Genomic DNA, 16,206 nt, shown 5'->3' on the forward strand with positions numbered 1-16,206 from the left:
AAATTAGTAATATTTCTGGAATGTAAACTCCAGGTGGGCAGGTGGATTTTGGTGTTTGTGTCTCATCTGCTTTGTTGCTTTGCTATATTCTCAGTGGACAGAAAGGTTCCCAGGACATGCTCAGCAGGGTTAGTCAGGCTTCCAGACTATGCAACTCGTGCTCTTGACATTGTTGCACCGGTGGGACAAGGCATCATGACCTAGAAAGAGAACCAGGAAAGTAACTTGATCGGGACGAGGCAGTTTGGTACAGACAGATCTGGATTAGATGCCAAATCTTGCTTTTTCTTAGCTGTGTGACCTCAGGCGCATGACTTGACCTCTTTGGTCTTTAGATTTCTTATCTCTATGCTCTGATAATAACCTTGACCTCACTGAGTAGTCTTCCTGGCTGACTTTGGTATTGTAGGCATATTAAGTCCTGTTTTGCATCAGCTCAGGACATGAACAAAGAAGTGCATGCAGTGGGAGCTCACGGGGCAGCTCTGGCAGAGTGCCAGGCGGAGTCGGGGGCTCTGTAAATGTCAGCCCTCTTTTCTGGAAGGAAGTGAGTCAGGCTTGGGGGTGGCCGTGTTTGCTTTGATCCCCCGTTGCAGTGGGGAAGGTGACAAGGACAACTGTGGAGAGCCTTGAGCTGCTGACATTTTAGTTGTTCCGAGATGAGGGTTGAAGCCACTCTAGTCCCAGACGGAGGCCAGGAAAAGGAAAGAAAACCATTTGCTTTTAAGGCAGTCATCCTAAATGTCAGCGAGGCAGGGTGCTCTTCTATGTCATTCCTTTTCATTGAGATGATAAGGTGGCCTGTAGACAGTGTGCTGGCTTCATACACTTCAAAACAGGAGACCTAATTGCATGCAAAAATGTTGGAACAAACACTGTTCCCCTTCGCATCTATTTTTTTTTTCTCTTTTACGTGCTAGCATCTGGCACTTTACAGGTGCTAGATCACCTCGCCCTCCCAGGAAACCTCAGGGAGGCAGCCAGGGTGTCATTAGGTATCAGTGTCATCAGTGAACTGCTGTGTGGTACAGCAGTCTGGATGGCAAGGGGGCTGGGCATGACGTTTCAGTGAGAGAACTATAGGGTCCTGGACCCGGAAGGACCCTCCTAGATTGACCTGCCTCCCAGGCTTATTTACCGAGTGAACAAACAGAACATGAAGAGACATGATCTTCTAAAAGATGGAAAGATAAGGACAGACCGACCGACCTGGAACCAGAGCCAAGGTCAACTAATTGCCAACGGCTTCCTTTGCTGTAGAGCGCATTCTTCCAAAGGAACTGAAATGTTTCTGTGTAACAACCTTTTCCTGAAATGCAACTTGGTAACCTGGTGAATGCCGTGCCAAGTAGGTGAAAAGGAGATGGGAACCTTTGAGTAGTGCTTTCAGGGTTAGTCTGTAAAGCTCTGTTTTTGGCAAGTTGCACATTGTGTCTTGATGACCGTGGGAATGAAGAGAACGAGGAGGAGGTGGCGGAGGGAAGTGATTCTAGGAGAGCACGATGTGGTGCTGGTGCTGGTGAGGGGTCCATGGTGATGGTCGTGGCGAGGAGGATAAGGGTGGTGGTGCTGATGTTGGCAGTATGATGAGGGTGGTGCCATTGATGAGGATGAGGAGGGTGACGCTGGTGCTGGTGCTGATGGGGTGACGGATGACGAGGAGGAGGAAGGGGATGCTGGGGAAACGACGACAGCCGTGGTGGCGGTGACTGTTAATTAACCATGATGATGAATAAAGGGTGGGGGTGGGGTTGTCACCATGACACCTGCAGAGATGGGCTGGTGACGAAGATGATGAGCACGGTGACAGTCATGGAGAGAAGGGTGACAGCTCCTCTCTACCGAGAGCAAACACCGAACCCACCACGAGTCTGCGTACTTTGTACATTTTATGTCATGTGATCTCATGACAAAGGTTGTGTTGCTCTCATTCTCATTTTAGAAGCAGTGAAACATTTGAAACACCTTGCCCAATGGCACGCAATTCCTAAATGACAAACCCGGGAGTCAAAAAGAAAATAGTAAAAAATCACGAGTATAACTTTATTTATTGAGCTCATACTATATTCTGAGCTCTATTCTAAGTGTTTTCCATGTATTATTTGATTTTATTCTCCCAACATTTCATGGGGAGGCAATCATAATTCTCTTTGTTTTCTAGATTAAAAGAAACCCCTGCAACTTAGCGTTTGATCTGCTTAAGGTCCCCTGTTAGAGGGGCCCACAGCACAGACGTGCTAAGAGGCTGACGAACAATAAGTGAATGAATGCAGTGAAAACTTTGTCTTTCTCAAGTCGCTCTAGGAAATTTTTCAGTCGTTTTTTCTCTCTTTCTTTCTTCCTCCTAAGGGAAGTAAAGGAGAACATGGTGCCGATGGCGAGATTGGACAGAAAGGAGATCAGGTAAAACTTACTTGGTAATGACTCTTTCACCCTCAAGAAATACCGCAGGTTTTCCTAGGCAGCTTTCATGCCGCCATTTCTGAAATTATTTCTTTTCTCTTCTTTGCCTTTGGTAAGTTGTGTTCTGTTTTGTTTTGTTTTTGTCTTTTTGTCTTTTTAGGAGCATATGGAGATTCCCAAGCTTGGGGTTGAATCAGAGCTACAGCTTCTGGCCACAGCCACAGCCACAGCCACGGCCACAGCAGCATCAGATCTGACCCTCACCTGCGACCTGCACCACAGTTCACAGCAACGCCGGATCCTTAACCCACTGAGGGAGGCCAGGGATCGAACCTGTGTCCTCATGGATACTAGTCAGATTTGTTTCCACTGAGCCATAATGGGAACTCCAGGTTTTTTTTCTTAGATTTTTTTTCCATTATTTTTTGGCTATGCCCACGACATATGAAAGTTCCCGGGCCAGGAATCAAACCTGCACCCCAGCAGCAACCCAAGCTGCTGCAGTAACAGCACCAGATCCTTGATCCTATGCGCCACGAGAGAACACTTACATTTTATTTTTATTTTTAAAATTTTATTGAAATCTAGTTGACTTAACAATGTTGTGTAATTTCTGCTGTGCAGTGAAGTGGTTCGGCTCTGCATGTGCACGTATCCATTCCCTTAGAGGTCCTCACAGGACACTGAGTGGACTTCCCTGAGCTGTACAGCAGGTCCGGATCTAAAAATCATAAAAATCATATTTTCATGGTTTCCACCTTGGGTCATTGTCACACTCCCCTTCCCCAGTTATCCGGGGGGCCTGACTTTTTGTAATATATATTTTTGGGAGTTCCTGTCATGGCTCAGTGGTTAACGAATCTGACTAGGAACGATGAGGTTGCAGGTTCGATCCCTCGCCTTGCTCAGTGGGTTAAGGATCTGGCATTGCCGTGAGCTGTGGTGTAGGTTGCAGACGTGGCTCGGATCCCGTGTTGCCATGGCTCTGGCGTAGGCCGATGGTTACAGCTCCGATTCGACCCCTAGCCTGGGAACCTCCATATGCCGTGGGAGCGGCTCAAGAAAAGGCAAAAAGACAAGTATATATATATATATAGATATATATATATATCTATATATATATATGTATTTTGGAGTTCCCGTTGTGGCTCAGCAGTAATCAACCCAACTAATATCCATGAGGACATGGGTTCGATCCCTGGCCTTGCTCTGTGGGTTAAGGATCCGGCATTGCCATGAGCTGTGGTGCAGGTCACAGACACAGCTGAGATCTGGCATTGCTGTGGCTGTAATGTAGGCCAGCAGCTACAGCTCCAATTCGATCCCCAGCCTGGGAACCTCTGTATGCCATGCAGCCCTAAAAACACACGTGTGTGTGTGTGTGTGTGTGTGTGTGTGTGTGTGTGTGTGTGTGTGTATGTGCATTTTATACTCTTTGTTTTAGTGCTCCTTGTTCGCTGGACTGCAGTCGTGCATTACAAAATGCCACATGCCCCCTTCTTTGCTCCTGCCCAGCTGCCTCTTCTCTCATGTGACCCTGGTGGTTCGAGTTGAAATGCTTTCCTCTGCTCGGGGCCCATCGAGCCCTGCTGGACCACTTCTGCAAGTGCCTTGGAAGATGGCACCAGTGGGGACCAGTGTGCCTTCTGTGGGTCTGAACGCTGTCTCCCATTCTGCACCTGTTCAGCAGCTCAACCCCAAGCAGCCTTTCTGCCATTTACCGGCTGTTATGCCTGTGCTGTGCTGCTGTCACTCTTCCCTTCTTTTCTTTTCCTTTCCTCTCACCCACCTGCCCTCCCCTTTCCTTCTCAGTCTTCTCGCCGTCTCTCAGCTGGTGCCATCAGAAGCCGGCTCCACGCCAGGCTCTGCATCAGGCTCTGGGAGGCAGAAGGGTCATGGGAAAATCGCAGGGCTTGCCCCTCAGTTACAGGTGAGGTGTGTGAGCTGGGAATCCAGAGGCAGAGAGATAAGAGCTGTATTAAGGCCTGAATGACCTACTCGGTGAAAATTCCATCTAGATCTTGAAAAACAAAACGTGTTGGGATTATTCTTATGAGTTGTCAAGGCCAGTGCTCTCTATACCGAAGGTTACAGCTTGTGTCTTCCGGGGGTGGGTGGGGAGGACAGGGAGGTCCCTTCTTTCATCACGGTGACTTCTCTGGTTTTATAGCATCGTTGTACTAAACCAAATGTTAGGTGCAGTTCCCTTTGCACCATAGCTGGTTGGGCTCATTCTCAAACACACATGGACTCCTCTGCATGTGGAGACACGAATCTTTCTTAAAATGACTATAATCCTGTCACAGATGCCGTAGTTCAGTTAACCTAACAGTCCCCACTGAGGACATAAATTGTGTGTATTTGTATTTATTTGTTTTAAGTTTTTATGATGAGATACTTCAAAGATACATAAAAATAAGAGAATAGAAAGAAACGTCCCCCTCTGTACTTAGGACCCAGGACAGCCTCTTCCAGCCGTATGGCCATTCTTCTTTCCATGTAGGTCCTTCTCTGTTCACATTATCTTGAAGCAGGTCAGTTCCAGGTTGATTTCTTCTTATAAATATTATGAGACAGTCTCTCAACCACCTACTGAAATACATCTACACTTATAAGTATTATATGTGTGTATATCCAGAATGATTATATGAGTTAGAAGGTAGATTCTGGCTGGTTGTCTGAAATTTGGTAGTTGTGCAAAGGGAAACACTCTTTGTGAATCACTGAAACTAATCGCCCTGTGTCTTCCTAGGGCCATCCTGGAGTTCCAGGTTTCATGGGGCCCCCAGGGAACCCTGGGCCACCGGTAAGTAGTTCTGTTTGGTCCCCTCCTCTCCTGTCCTTGTCATTTGCACGCACTCCCCTACTCCCTGGAGATGCTGTCACATGGACACACCTCTTATTTTAAAGGATGGGTGACACCTGAAGGGCGTCCAGGGGTGGACCGAAAGAGCAGGTCCCATGGTGTCAGGGTGAGCACAGAGGGGCTTGAATAGCATCGAGGGACAGTGCAGTTAGGATGCTTCTGGGATGGAGGGCATAGGCGGGGGTGGACGGGCTCGACAGTCTTCCATTTTGTCCAGCTTGGGAAGGGCGAAGCCTGGAATAATTCCAAGGCTAAGATCTTAAGCAAGAAGTATATATATTTTTAAAAGGGAGTTTCCCATTGTAGCTCAGTGGGTTATGAACCCGACTAGTATCCATGAGGACTCGGGTGCGATCCCTGGCCTTGCTCAGTGGAGTAAGGATCTGGTGTTGCCATGAGCTGTGGTGTAGGTCACAGATGGAGCTCAGATCTGGTTGCTGTGGCTGTGGCGTACACCAGCAGCTGTAGTTCCACTTCGACCTTTAGCCTGGCAACCTCCAGTATGCTGCAGGTGTGGCCCTAAAAAGCAAAAAAAAAAAAAAAAAAAAGGAAATGTAGCACCAGCTTTTCCTTTTCCATAGACTCTCTTGGGTTTACTATAACTGATAACAGTAATTATAACCACAATTACTACTACTCTGCATTATCATTATTTATCGTTCCAGACAGCTGTTATCGTTATCACTGCAACAACCATTAATGTCATCCCATTTATTCCCAGCCCCCCCCCCCAAAAAAAGTTCTCTTTGCTCGTAGAGTAATTCTGGCACTGACGTTTACTGATGCGCTTCTCAGCAAATGCATCTCCCTTTGCTCGAGGCTGCCCCCTGGCGATTCTTGTTGCTCCTCTGCTCTGAGTCCACGGTGGTCCTTACCAGTGGTAGCTGTGGGAACAGGCGGTGGGAATTAGCATCCTCACCAAGCCCGGGACCAGTCCCCTGGGATTTCCCATGGGTTCTTCAGGGGCTCTGGTCTCCCAGACCTCATAGAACAAAGCCCACTGGTGATGGCTAAAGGGCCCTGACAGGGGGCCGACCTCAAATGGGGATGGACTTGTCATGATAAATACTGAAAAGGAGCCTCAGTTAGGATCATGAAGTTAGAATGTATGGAAGGAAGCTTGCTTGGTCTTCTTTTTAACAACTTCGAATTGGCTTCTAACTAACTTATGTGTTAACTCTTAGAATAAATCAAGTTGTTTTAAATGTATTTTTTCAATAAAATGTGAGAGCATGAAATGGCATCTTTTGCTTCATAACTGACTTTTATATCAAAACCATAAAAGATAAATCACCTACCAAGTGCAAAAGCTGTCTGAGTTTTCCGCAGAGCCTGCCTTGCGTTTTGGCTGCTCAGCTCATCCCCTGCCCCCTCCTTCAAGGGCCTTTGCTGTCACATCCTCTTCAGTTGCTCAGCCTCAACGCCCAGCTCTTCCAACTCTGCTGTGTGCACATTTGTGAGCCACCTTGCAGGGAACCCAACAGGGTGCCGTCATTTCATTGCCTGAAATTCTGCATTTGCTTCAAAATGTGTCATTTCCTGTTGGCAATTTCTTTGCACTGTATTCACCTATGGTATGGGATTTTGTAGCATCTGACAACCAGCTGCAGCTGATCAAGCTGACAGCAGTGTGGGAAGAGGCATTGGCATAAAGGGAGAAGGGACATTTGAGAGGGAACCACAGTCATGGAAAAAGTCCCCTTCCTGAGCGAATCATTTCATAGCATGGTGGCCTTAGCTTCCTCGTACAACCTGTCAGCTCAGGGGCTAATAAAATGAAGGGTATGCTAAAGCCCCACCCCCACCCCATCCTGGTACGTCCAAAGCTTCAAACGCATCTCTAGTACAAACGGTACCCTGTCCTCTTCTCCCGGGAAGCTGCTGTGGCTTAGAACTCCATGACAACAGTCAGGAAATGGCTCCTGGCTTCTTATTCTCATGCTGGACAGGGAAACCGAGATTCAGAAACAATCCATCAGAAACCAGCTTGTCTGTCTCCAGCCGATGAATGTGATTATTTGGCCTCATGCAGATGTTCACTGAGCTTCCCCTTGGTGCCAGGCTTTGGGTGGTTACCGCCTTTGGGAATGGATGCTGACTCAGCTGCCCGTCCAGGTGGAGGGGCCAGTCACGCAAAAGAAACTCAAGAGCCTGGTCATTCAGGCATCGTTTTTTTTTTGGGGGGGGTTGTTTGTTTGTTTTGTCTTTTTAGGGCTGCGCTCGTGGCATATGGAGGTTCCCAAGCTAGGGGGTGAATCGGAACTATAGCTGTCAGCCTACGCCACAGCCACAGCAATGCCAGATCTGAGCCACGTCTGCCCTACACCACAGCTCACGGCAACGTCGGATCCTTAACCCATTGAGCAAGGCTAGGGATTGAACCTGCAACCTCATGGTTCCTAGTCAGATTCGTTTCCTCTGGGCTATGACAGGAACTCCCAGGCATCGGTTTTTGCGTGTTATTTTGTAGTATATAAACACCAAGAAGACAAGGCTCTTTTGTTCCACAGTTTATTTTCTGGTCTCAGTTAACATTCTTCTTCCAGACAAAACCCTTACTCTCTTCCCCCTCTGCTATAGCTTGGCTAGGTTCCAGAGTCTGGGATGCCCAAAGCCTTTGGCAGAATTATGTAGAAGCATCCAGATTTGGGGTAAAAACTCCATTGTTCTGTTAGGTTCAGGCTGGATGTGTAATTTCCTCTGCAGCAGCCCAGGTGCAGGCACACATGTGAACCTTAGACTGTTTATCCAAATGTCATCAGCCTCTTTGTATTTCATGAGCATTTACTGAGTCCTCCCCTAGTGAGAGATGTGGAGACAAATCAGACAGCAGCTTGTCTCGAGGCTTTGTCCTATGTGAAAAATAAGACACATCTTCTACAGCTACAGCAAGTTCTTCAGAGGTCTAAGACCATGGCGAGGTCATCTTTCTAGCCCGGAAACCTTGCCAGCACCCGGTTCCAGCATAGGCGCCCAATAAATTACATAAAGCGACCAAATAAAGACTATTGGAAAAGTATCGGTCACCCACTGTGAGAGCTCACTTACTTGTTACGCCTCGTTTGGTTATTGTCTGCAGCGTTCTGGTGGGGGCTTGGCCCGCAGACACGCCCAGAAGACCATTGTCGTCAGACTTAATGATAAGGAGACGTCTTGATGGCGTCTGTCGCTATGCGCCTGGGGCTGGCTCCCCTTTCTGGGTATTAGCTTACTCGGGTATTAGCTTACTCAGGTCTCCCCGCAGTGCAGCTCGCATAGCTGCTCTTGCTTTTTCTCTGTTTTACAAAGGCACTGAGATGCAGAGGAGTAGAATACCTTCCTTAGGGCCGTCCGGCCAGCCGGTGGGGACCCAGGACTTAGACCCGGGACCTCTGGCTCTAAGAAGGTGCACTCCTGACTGGTCCCTCTACTCTGCGCCAAGCACATTGTAAATCGCCTCACCTCCCTGCGGTGTGGGCAGTGGCGCTTCCATAAGTGGCCAAAGAAAAAAAAAAAGAAAAAAAAGAAGCAATGCCTAAAGAACCTCTGCCTTTATCACCCAGGCAGCCCAGCTCCTAATTCATTCATTTATTCAAGAACTATTGAGTGTCTGCTATTGCCAAGGTACTGTTTTCATTCCCAATAAACAAGTAAGGAGATAAACACTAAGGTGTCGGATGGATGTAGAGGCTCGAGAAAAACAAAAACAGGAAAGGGGTGGTGAGGCGCAGGACTGGCACTTTGGGATCTGATAGGCAGAAAACATCGCACTGAGAAGCTGATGCCTGAGCCCAGATGTGGAGGAGGGCAGGATGTGAGCTCTGACGCGTGGGGCTTTGGATCACAGGCACGTGCAAGAGCCGCGGGCCAGACGCGTGTCTGGAGCTCACGTTGCATCGTTTACTTCCCTGTGCAGAGCGCCCCTCCCATTACCCATCTCTGCATCTCTTCATCCCTGGTCAGTACAGGCACCTGCCTTCCTTCGCCCCCTGGAAGATAAATCCAATTGTTTAGTTCTTGTCTTCTGTCCTGAAACGTTCCCCGATGTGAGCTGAAAAGGTCCCCTCTGAACTGAAACCATTTCCTCCCATCTCTTGGATAACTGGTCTTTCCGGAAACGTGGCTGCTGTCCTCCCACCGTCTTTCTATTGCCAGAGACTAGCCCAGCCTGGTGGGGACAGCGCAAGCCCCGCTGAAGTGCTCAGGCCGCTCTCAGAGCTGGGGAGGCCTCGTGCACAGAGGATGTGACAGTGATCTCTGCTCAGACACACAACAACCTGGCTCTGTTTTACCATCCTTAGGGAGCAGATGGAAGTGCGGGAGCTGCTGGACCACCAGGAATCCAAGGACCCCCAGTAAGTTCCTCAACGGATAGGATTTGCCTTCAGTTTGTGTTTGGACCGTCCCACCATCCCCAGCCTTTGCCAGCCCCGCCCTGGTCCTTCCTCCTTCCGGTGGCTCACGCTCCAAGGGTCTGGGGACCGCTCGTCGACCGTAGGAGGAATTGCTTTCTGTGAGAACCCTGGTTACCGTTCCTCTAAATTAAAGGTTTGAGTGAAATGACCTGGCCATCTGTGCTTCCCGAATCCAGTTTAAAACCAGTTCGGACTGGTCCCAGTTGTAGTCCCATCTCTCTATTCCTTGTCAGTGTAATTTCTATTCAGAACAGGTATGGGGAGTAGACAGGGCTTGGCGCTCACCCGTTCTGAGGCTATGGAATGAGCCAAGCGGCGTGTCAGGCGGTAGGTAGCCGCTGTCATCCAGCTGTTCAGAAAGCAGAGTGACGTTAAGAAAGGGAAAGTCATTTGGTCAAGGTCTTGAAGTCACACAGGTGGAGCTGGCTGGGACCCAGGGCCTGTTTCTCAACAACCCAGCATTTATATGCATTGCACAGAGCTGCCAGGACCACGCTTGGGGTCAGGACCATAAAACAAAGGTGGCATTGTGCTTGGCGTCACTACATGCGTGTTCACTTAAAGCAAGATAGGCTCTGCTCATACTGCTCTTCTCCTCTGGCTGCCTCACCTTTGGGAATCGTTGTCTCCACTTTATAAATAAGGAACGTGGGCTTCAGAGACGTGAAACCCCCAGGTCAGGCTCGCACAGTGAGGCGATGGCAGAGCCAGGTACACACCCCAGGCTGCGAAATCTCAGTGTCATATTTCAGGTAGAGCTATTGCTAAGCAAGCAAGTCCACCCTCTGGACACAGGCACCAAGAGCCCTGTAGGGATCAGCCAGGACCACTTCCTCCTCCTCGGATGAGGAGGGCAAAGCCCGATGGGCTGAGGCCATGCATCCAAGGTCATACAGGACGTTAATATCCAAGTTGGGTGTTAAGTCCGTCGGAAAACTCCCATGTCAGCTCGCCTTCTGTTCCTCCACACCGACCCACTGTGTGGGCAGGATGGTCAGGTCAGGGACCAGAGGGATGATAAGTTTGAGAAGTAAGAGCCACGCGGTTCTCTTCTGATCACCGTCTGGTGAGTCCTTTTGAAGCAGCCCACCTAGGAGGCCCAGAAGGAATACAATATAAACAGTACCACAAGCAGCTTTTTACTGATTCTGAGACAGAAAACGATTTCCCCGATAAAAGCTAATGGACTGTTTGCCCAAGGAGAACCAGATGTGGGGCCCAGATGTGAATCCTTGCATTCGCAGGAATTACGCTACATTAAATAAAATGTTGATTCTGTCCTGGCAAGTTATGCCTGTGCTTGAAGCTGCCCGTGGTCTTGGTATTTCAGCATAAACATCAGACCAGAATCTAGCCCAAGTCGTCTTTGTACAAACAGTGACTGTGGTGGTCGAAAGAAAGAGAGAGAAAGAAGGAAGGAAGGAAGGATGCAAGGAAGGAAGCAAGAAAAAAAGAAAATTATATAGGAAACGGTTAAAAAGTAAACACAAATCTATTTTCGTTGTGTTTTAAATTAAAATATATAGATCATTTGCCAATCTTTTTGACATAGAATGAAGGCCCTTATTTTTCTTTCTGTTCCCTTGAATGGAGTCTCTTGTTACCATCTTGTAGAAAGAATATCCACCTATTTACTATTTGTTACTTTTTTATAAAGTGGCTTGAGCATATGAGAACACCCGTGAAGCAATTTGAATGCAGAATCCTGGTTTATTAGAATTTTTGCTTAATCTTTTACAGCTCTCTTGTGGTATAGCTATCAGCTATTTAGACAGCGAGTGTCTCGTCTTTGTCAAGTATTTTCAAGGTCTTAATTTGCACAAAAGGCCATTCTTCTTCTTTTCTCCACCTAAATTTCATTGGGTTACCCAATGAACAGCAGCAAAATTGTATAATTTCCATAGCAAACAACAAGTCTCAAAAGCAGGTTTGGGACCAACCATACTGACTCTTTACTGAATCTTTAACTCACCTGATGGGAGGAAAAAAAAAAACCTAAATAGTAGATATTTTAGTCTTGTGGGCCATATGGTTTCTGTTGCAAATATTCAACTCTGCCTCGATAAGGTGAAATCAGCCGCCGACAGTATGTACACTAACAGGTGAGACTGGGCTCTGATAAAACTTTATTTGCAAAACAGGCAAAGGCCCGGAGCTCACGGATTCCTGTCCTAGATCATTAGTGTTTCCAACTAGGGTCTTTGGAGTAATAGGCACCCAGGAAGGAATCCAGGAAGCTCTGTTATCAGTATTTTAAAATTCCTAATGGGGATTGAATATTTGGCCCAAGTTGACAAAAAAATATTCACTTTGTTTATTAACGTGTTTGCAGGTGCTGTGGAGAGAAAGAGACTGTTTTTTTGTTTTATATTATTATTCTGCACTGGTGCAAGTGGCAATATGTCTAAACAGTCTCAAATATCATGCAGCATGAGTTTACAGAGATGCAGGTCTCTGTCAAACTGTTACGAAGGCAAATGCATGAACCTAGCATTTCATTTTGTGAAAATTAAGAGTAATCTCGGAGTTCCCCTTGGGGCTCAGCAGTAACGAACCTCACTGGTATCCATGAGGATGCGAGTTTGAGCCCTGGCCCTGCTCGGTGAATTAGGGATCTGGCATTGCCATATCCCTACATCACATTGAGCTATGATGTAGGTCAAAGACTCAGCTTGGATCCCGAGTTGCTGTGGCTGTGGTGTAGGCCAGGAGCCACACCTCCAAAAATAAAAAAAAAAGTTATCTCTCAGCATGATTATGTAACATGCAGATACATTTGAGGAAAGGGTTTGTTTTGTTTTTTGTTTTTGTTTGTTTTCTTCTTGCTTTTTTTTTTTCTTCTTAGGGCCACAACCGTGGCATATGGAGGTTCCCAGGCTAGGAATGTAATCAGAGATACAGCTACAGGCCTACCCCACAGCCACAGCAATGCCAGATCCAAGCCACATCTGCGACGTACACCCCAGCTCACAGCAACACCGGGTCCTTAACCCACTGAGCAAAGCCAGGGATCAAACCTGCATCCTCATGGATGCTAATCAGATTCGTTAACTGCTGAGCCATCAAAGGAACTCCTTGAGGAAAGGTTTTAAAAAAACAGTAGTGAACCTAAAACATTGTCCATTTTTCACTGGTTCTCAAGGGTCTATGAAAAAATAATTCTCAGTATCTTAATGATTTGATACTTATATCTTTCATTTTCTTCAGATATGGAAATAAAACTCGGTTATTGAGTTTTGATTGAGTTTAGTACTTAATAAAGAAAGTAAGGTCTCCTGATTAGATGCTTTATATGACAATAAAAATCTCTATAAGCCTGAAATAAATATCAAAATATTTTTGGTTTTGCTTTTCTTCCAAGGGGCTAAAATCCAGCCTTTAAGAATATTGCCTTTTGTGGGGCACGTGGGTTGAGTGTAAAACCTGACGCCAGTGTTTACTTGCAGAAGAAACACTGGCAGGAGATTATAAAGTGATCGGGACTCTTCTCAAAACTCCTGGTAGAGGCTTAGGATGATGCCAGAATGCGCCTCCTGAGAAAAATGACGCCTCTGGTTACTTTATCTGATTTAGAAGCTCTCAGTGACAGCGATGTGTGTTTTTGGTGAATAAAATGGGAAATGAAATATTAATTAGTGCAGTTTGGAAGAAAATCTTTCAAGGTCTATTTCATGGGAGAAAGGAATCCTAAAAGTGGTTGATAATAAAAATGCGTGGAACCCCCTGGGTAAGAAGGTGGTAGTAATACAACCGTCTATTACCCGTGCCCCTGGTCAGTCCCTTGTTTGTGTCAAGTCCTGCGTGCAGAACACCTGCAGGTGCTGGGTGCTGGGTGCTGGGTGCTGGGAGACAGGGTCCTGAGTCACAGGCGTTTGGGGGCGAAGTGCAGAGTGGGGTCTGGACCCAGGTCTTGTGGGCTGCCAAGCCCCAGGGTCTTCTTCCCATGATGCTTTCAGTCTCCAATTCCCCAAGAGTCTATGTCATAAGGCCAGAAGGAGTCCCGGGCTGCATGACTACCAAGCTGCATATTTATGCTTGGCCCAGGGCACCTCCCTGCCCTGTGGGGAAGCGGTGAGGTGGCTGTGGCAGGTGCACAGGCACCCACTGCTCCTCACCAAAGCCTCCTTCCAACCCACGGAGGCAGTTCCGGGTGAGACCATTTACCTCTAGAAAAGCCAGTCCAAGAAATTTAATGGCATTTTGTGTCCTGGATCTTTTAGGGCAAAGAAGGTCCTCCTGGCCCCCCAGGCCCCTCTGGATTACCTGGAATCCCGGTAAGTGGCATTTTTAAAGAACCGTTGTTTCTCTACTACAAAAGAAAAAAGCAAAGAAAACTATATTCCAGCATTATTAAAGCAAAGCATGTTTACCAGGAGAATTTTTGACGCTACAGAAAATTAGAAGAAAAATAACCACTAACCAAAGCCAACCTTAGTTTCATTGTTCCATTATGTATATATTGTTTATTTGTGTAAATAAAACTTGCAGGATTTCTCTTGCAGTACAGCGGGTTAAGGATCCAGCATTATTGTCACTGCGGCAGCTCGGGTCACTACTGTGGCGCAGGTTCAGTCCCTGGCCCGGGAACTTCCACATGCTGTGGGCACAGCCAAAAAAAAAAATTCTTCTCTTTCTATACACACATTCATCAGTCAACACACACACATAATTCATACATAGCTGTGATAATTGTTTGTGATAATATAAGCATTTTCTATTTTCCACACTAGTATTAAATGCTTATAAATTTTATATACACTCTACCCAATAAATGCAGCATACAGCCTGTGAATATTCTTCTGTCGTCTCGTAAATCTTACAACTATTTCAGAAATCTGCTCTAGATTATTTTAAATACATAGCGCTTTTCTTATTTCTGTAGGATGGTTCCCCAAAGGGCCGTCTGCTTGTCAGAGTGCAGTAATATCTAAGGCTCCTGATACATACTGTAAAATTGCTTTCCACAAGTGTTCCGGACTTTTCAGTTAATATAGTTCTCAATAGGATCCAATTCTCCAGTATGCTGGCAGTAAGAATGGCTCAGAGAGGCTGCGTGTGTCCTTGTCATTGAGGCTAAAGCCTGGCGTGGCTTCCAGGCCTGGCATGTGCCTGCTGCTAGGGCCCGTCCTGGCCACAGCACCCCCCCACCCCCGCGCCATGTTGCATTCTTTTGCTCCAGCCATGCTGGCTTTCTTTGGTTTCTAGAACATTCTGCATCTTCTCTCCAGGCCACAGGGCCTTTGCACATGCGTTTCTCTCCACTCTGAATGCCCTCTTGTCACCTCTTTTGCTAGTTAATGCCTTTGACCTTTCTCATCTCACCTCAAGCAAAACACTTCCTAAGTTTTTATCTCCCCCACTCCCACCCCCAAGGCCAAGCTAGGCTGTCTTGCTTTCTTTTTCCTTTCTTCCTAAGTACCTGTCTTAGCTGGTAATCGTGTCTGTATTTGTGTAGTGGTTTATTAGTGACCACCTCCTCCGTTATGCATTGATTTGCTCATTCAGCACTCTAACTAGGCACCTGCTGGTGGCTAGATCTGGGAATATAACAGAAGAGGGCCTTGCCATCATGGGGTTATGTTCTGGGCTGTGGTCTCTGCCAGCGCGGAGCCTGGGGTCTCATGGGCAGCCAGACAGAAAAGGAAGAAACCATTGACGCAGAGCGTGATGTCTAAGGTGATAGATCTGTGGGCACTCAAGCCAGGCCTGGAGGCCTGCCTGGAGGAGGTGATTCTTAAGATGAGTCTTCAAAGTCAAGTTATCCAGGCAGAGGAAGTCGAGAGGGGTCGGAAAGAAGGCATTTCGGGTAGAAGGTGCAACCTGCAGAAAGACACGGGTGTGCGGACTCGCACTGACCATAAGAAATAGGAAAAACTTGAGAGGCTTCTGTGTCTGGTAGGGGCTGGGAGCGGTGCAGCGTCAGCGTTCACTAATATTCGTAGAGCACCAGCATTGACTTCTGTGAATTAAAACAATGTTTCCCATTTATTGAGCCAACTCTGTGCCAAGCATTGCAACAGGCACCCCTTTATATGCCCTACGGCTCCTCTTCCTGCCATGTCAGTGCGAAGATCTCTTTAACTTATTAAAGGGGAAGAAACTGACGCTCGGAGAGTTTAAAAGGCTGGCCCAGCAATGCAGTCAGCAAGGGGGGGCCTTTCTCTGCCGGGAGCCTCGGTTCCTTCTCTGATGATTCAGTAGCCCACGCTCGGTGCTCTTCTTTATTGTCCGAGGTGGCGCTCCTGCTGCCCCCAGGAACCAGGTGTCTGCCCCAGGAGTCCCCAGGGTCTCCTGCCAGCCTCCAGCCTCCACGCCGAGTTGGCCACTCTCCTTATCGGGTCTCTTGACCCTCCTCGCCGCTGCTCTGTGTATGGAGAGAAGCGGTTCCTGGAGGTAAACTTCTAACTGAAAAAAGAACCGACACTGCCTGGCGTCCGCGTCAGCCTAGGGGTTTCTTTAGTGTTATCATGGTTACACGGGGAACAGGATCCATAAAGAGTTCCCGGTGCCCCTGGAGCATTGGCCAGCCTCCCGGATGGTCAC

The 16,206-nt window shown here is 47.4% G+C and overlaps 1 protein-coding gene across 1 annotated transcript in view; it reads left to right on the forward strand.

The window, feature by feature from the left end:
- Positions 1-16,206, forward strand: part of COL22A1 (collagen type XXII alpha 1 chain) — a 244,154-nt gene that overhangs the window by 192,192 nt on the left and 35,756 nt on the right. The window contains exons 47-50 of the mRNA XM_021088863.1: positions 2,350-2,403; positions 5,156-5,209; positions 9,550-9,603; positions 13,884-13,937. Coding sequence (XP_020944522.1) covers positions 2,350-2,403; positions 5,156-5,209; positions 9,550-9,603; positions 13,884-13,937 — 216 coding nt within the window. The remainder of the gene's footprint in view (positions 1-2,349; positions 2,404-5,155; positions 5,210-9,549; positions 9,604-13,883; positions 13,938-16,206) is intronic.

This window comes from Sus scrofa, chromosome 4 (genome assembly GCF_000003025.6).
Source record: "Sus scrofa isolate TJ Tabasco breed Duroc chromosome 4, Sscrofa11.1, whole genome shotgun sequence".
In the NCBI taxonomy this organism is placed as follows: domain Eukaryota; kingdom Metazoa; phylum Chordata; class Mammalia; order Artiodactyla; family Suidae; genus Sus; species Sus scrofa.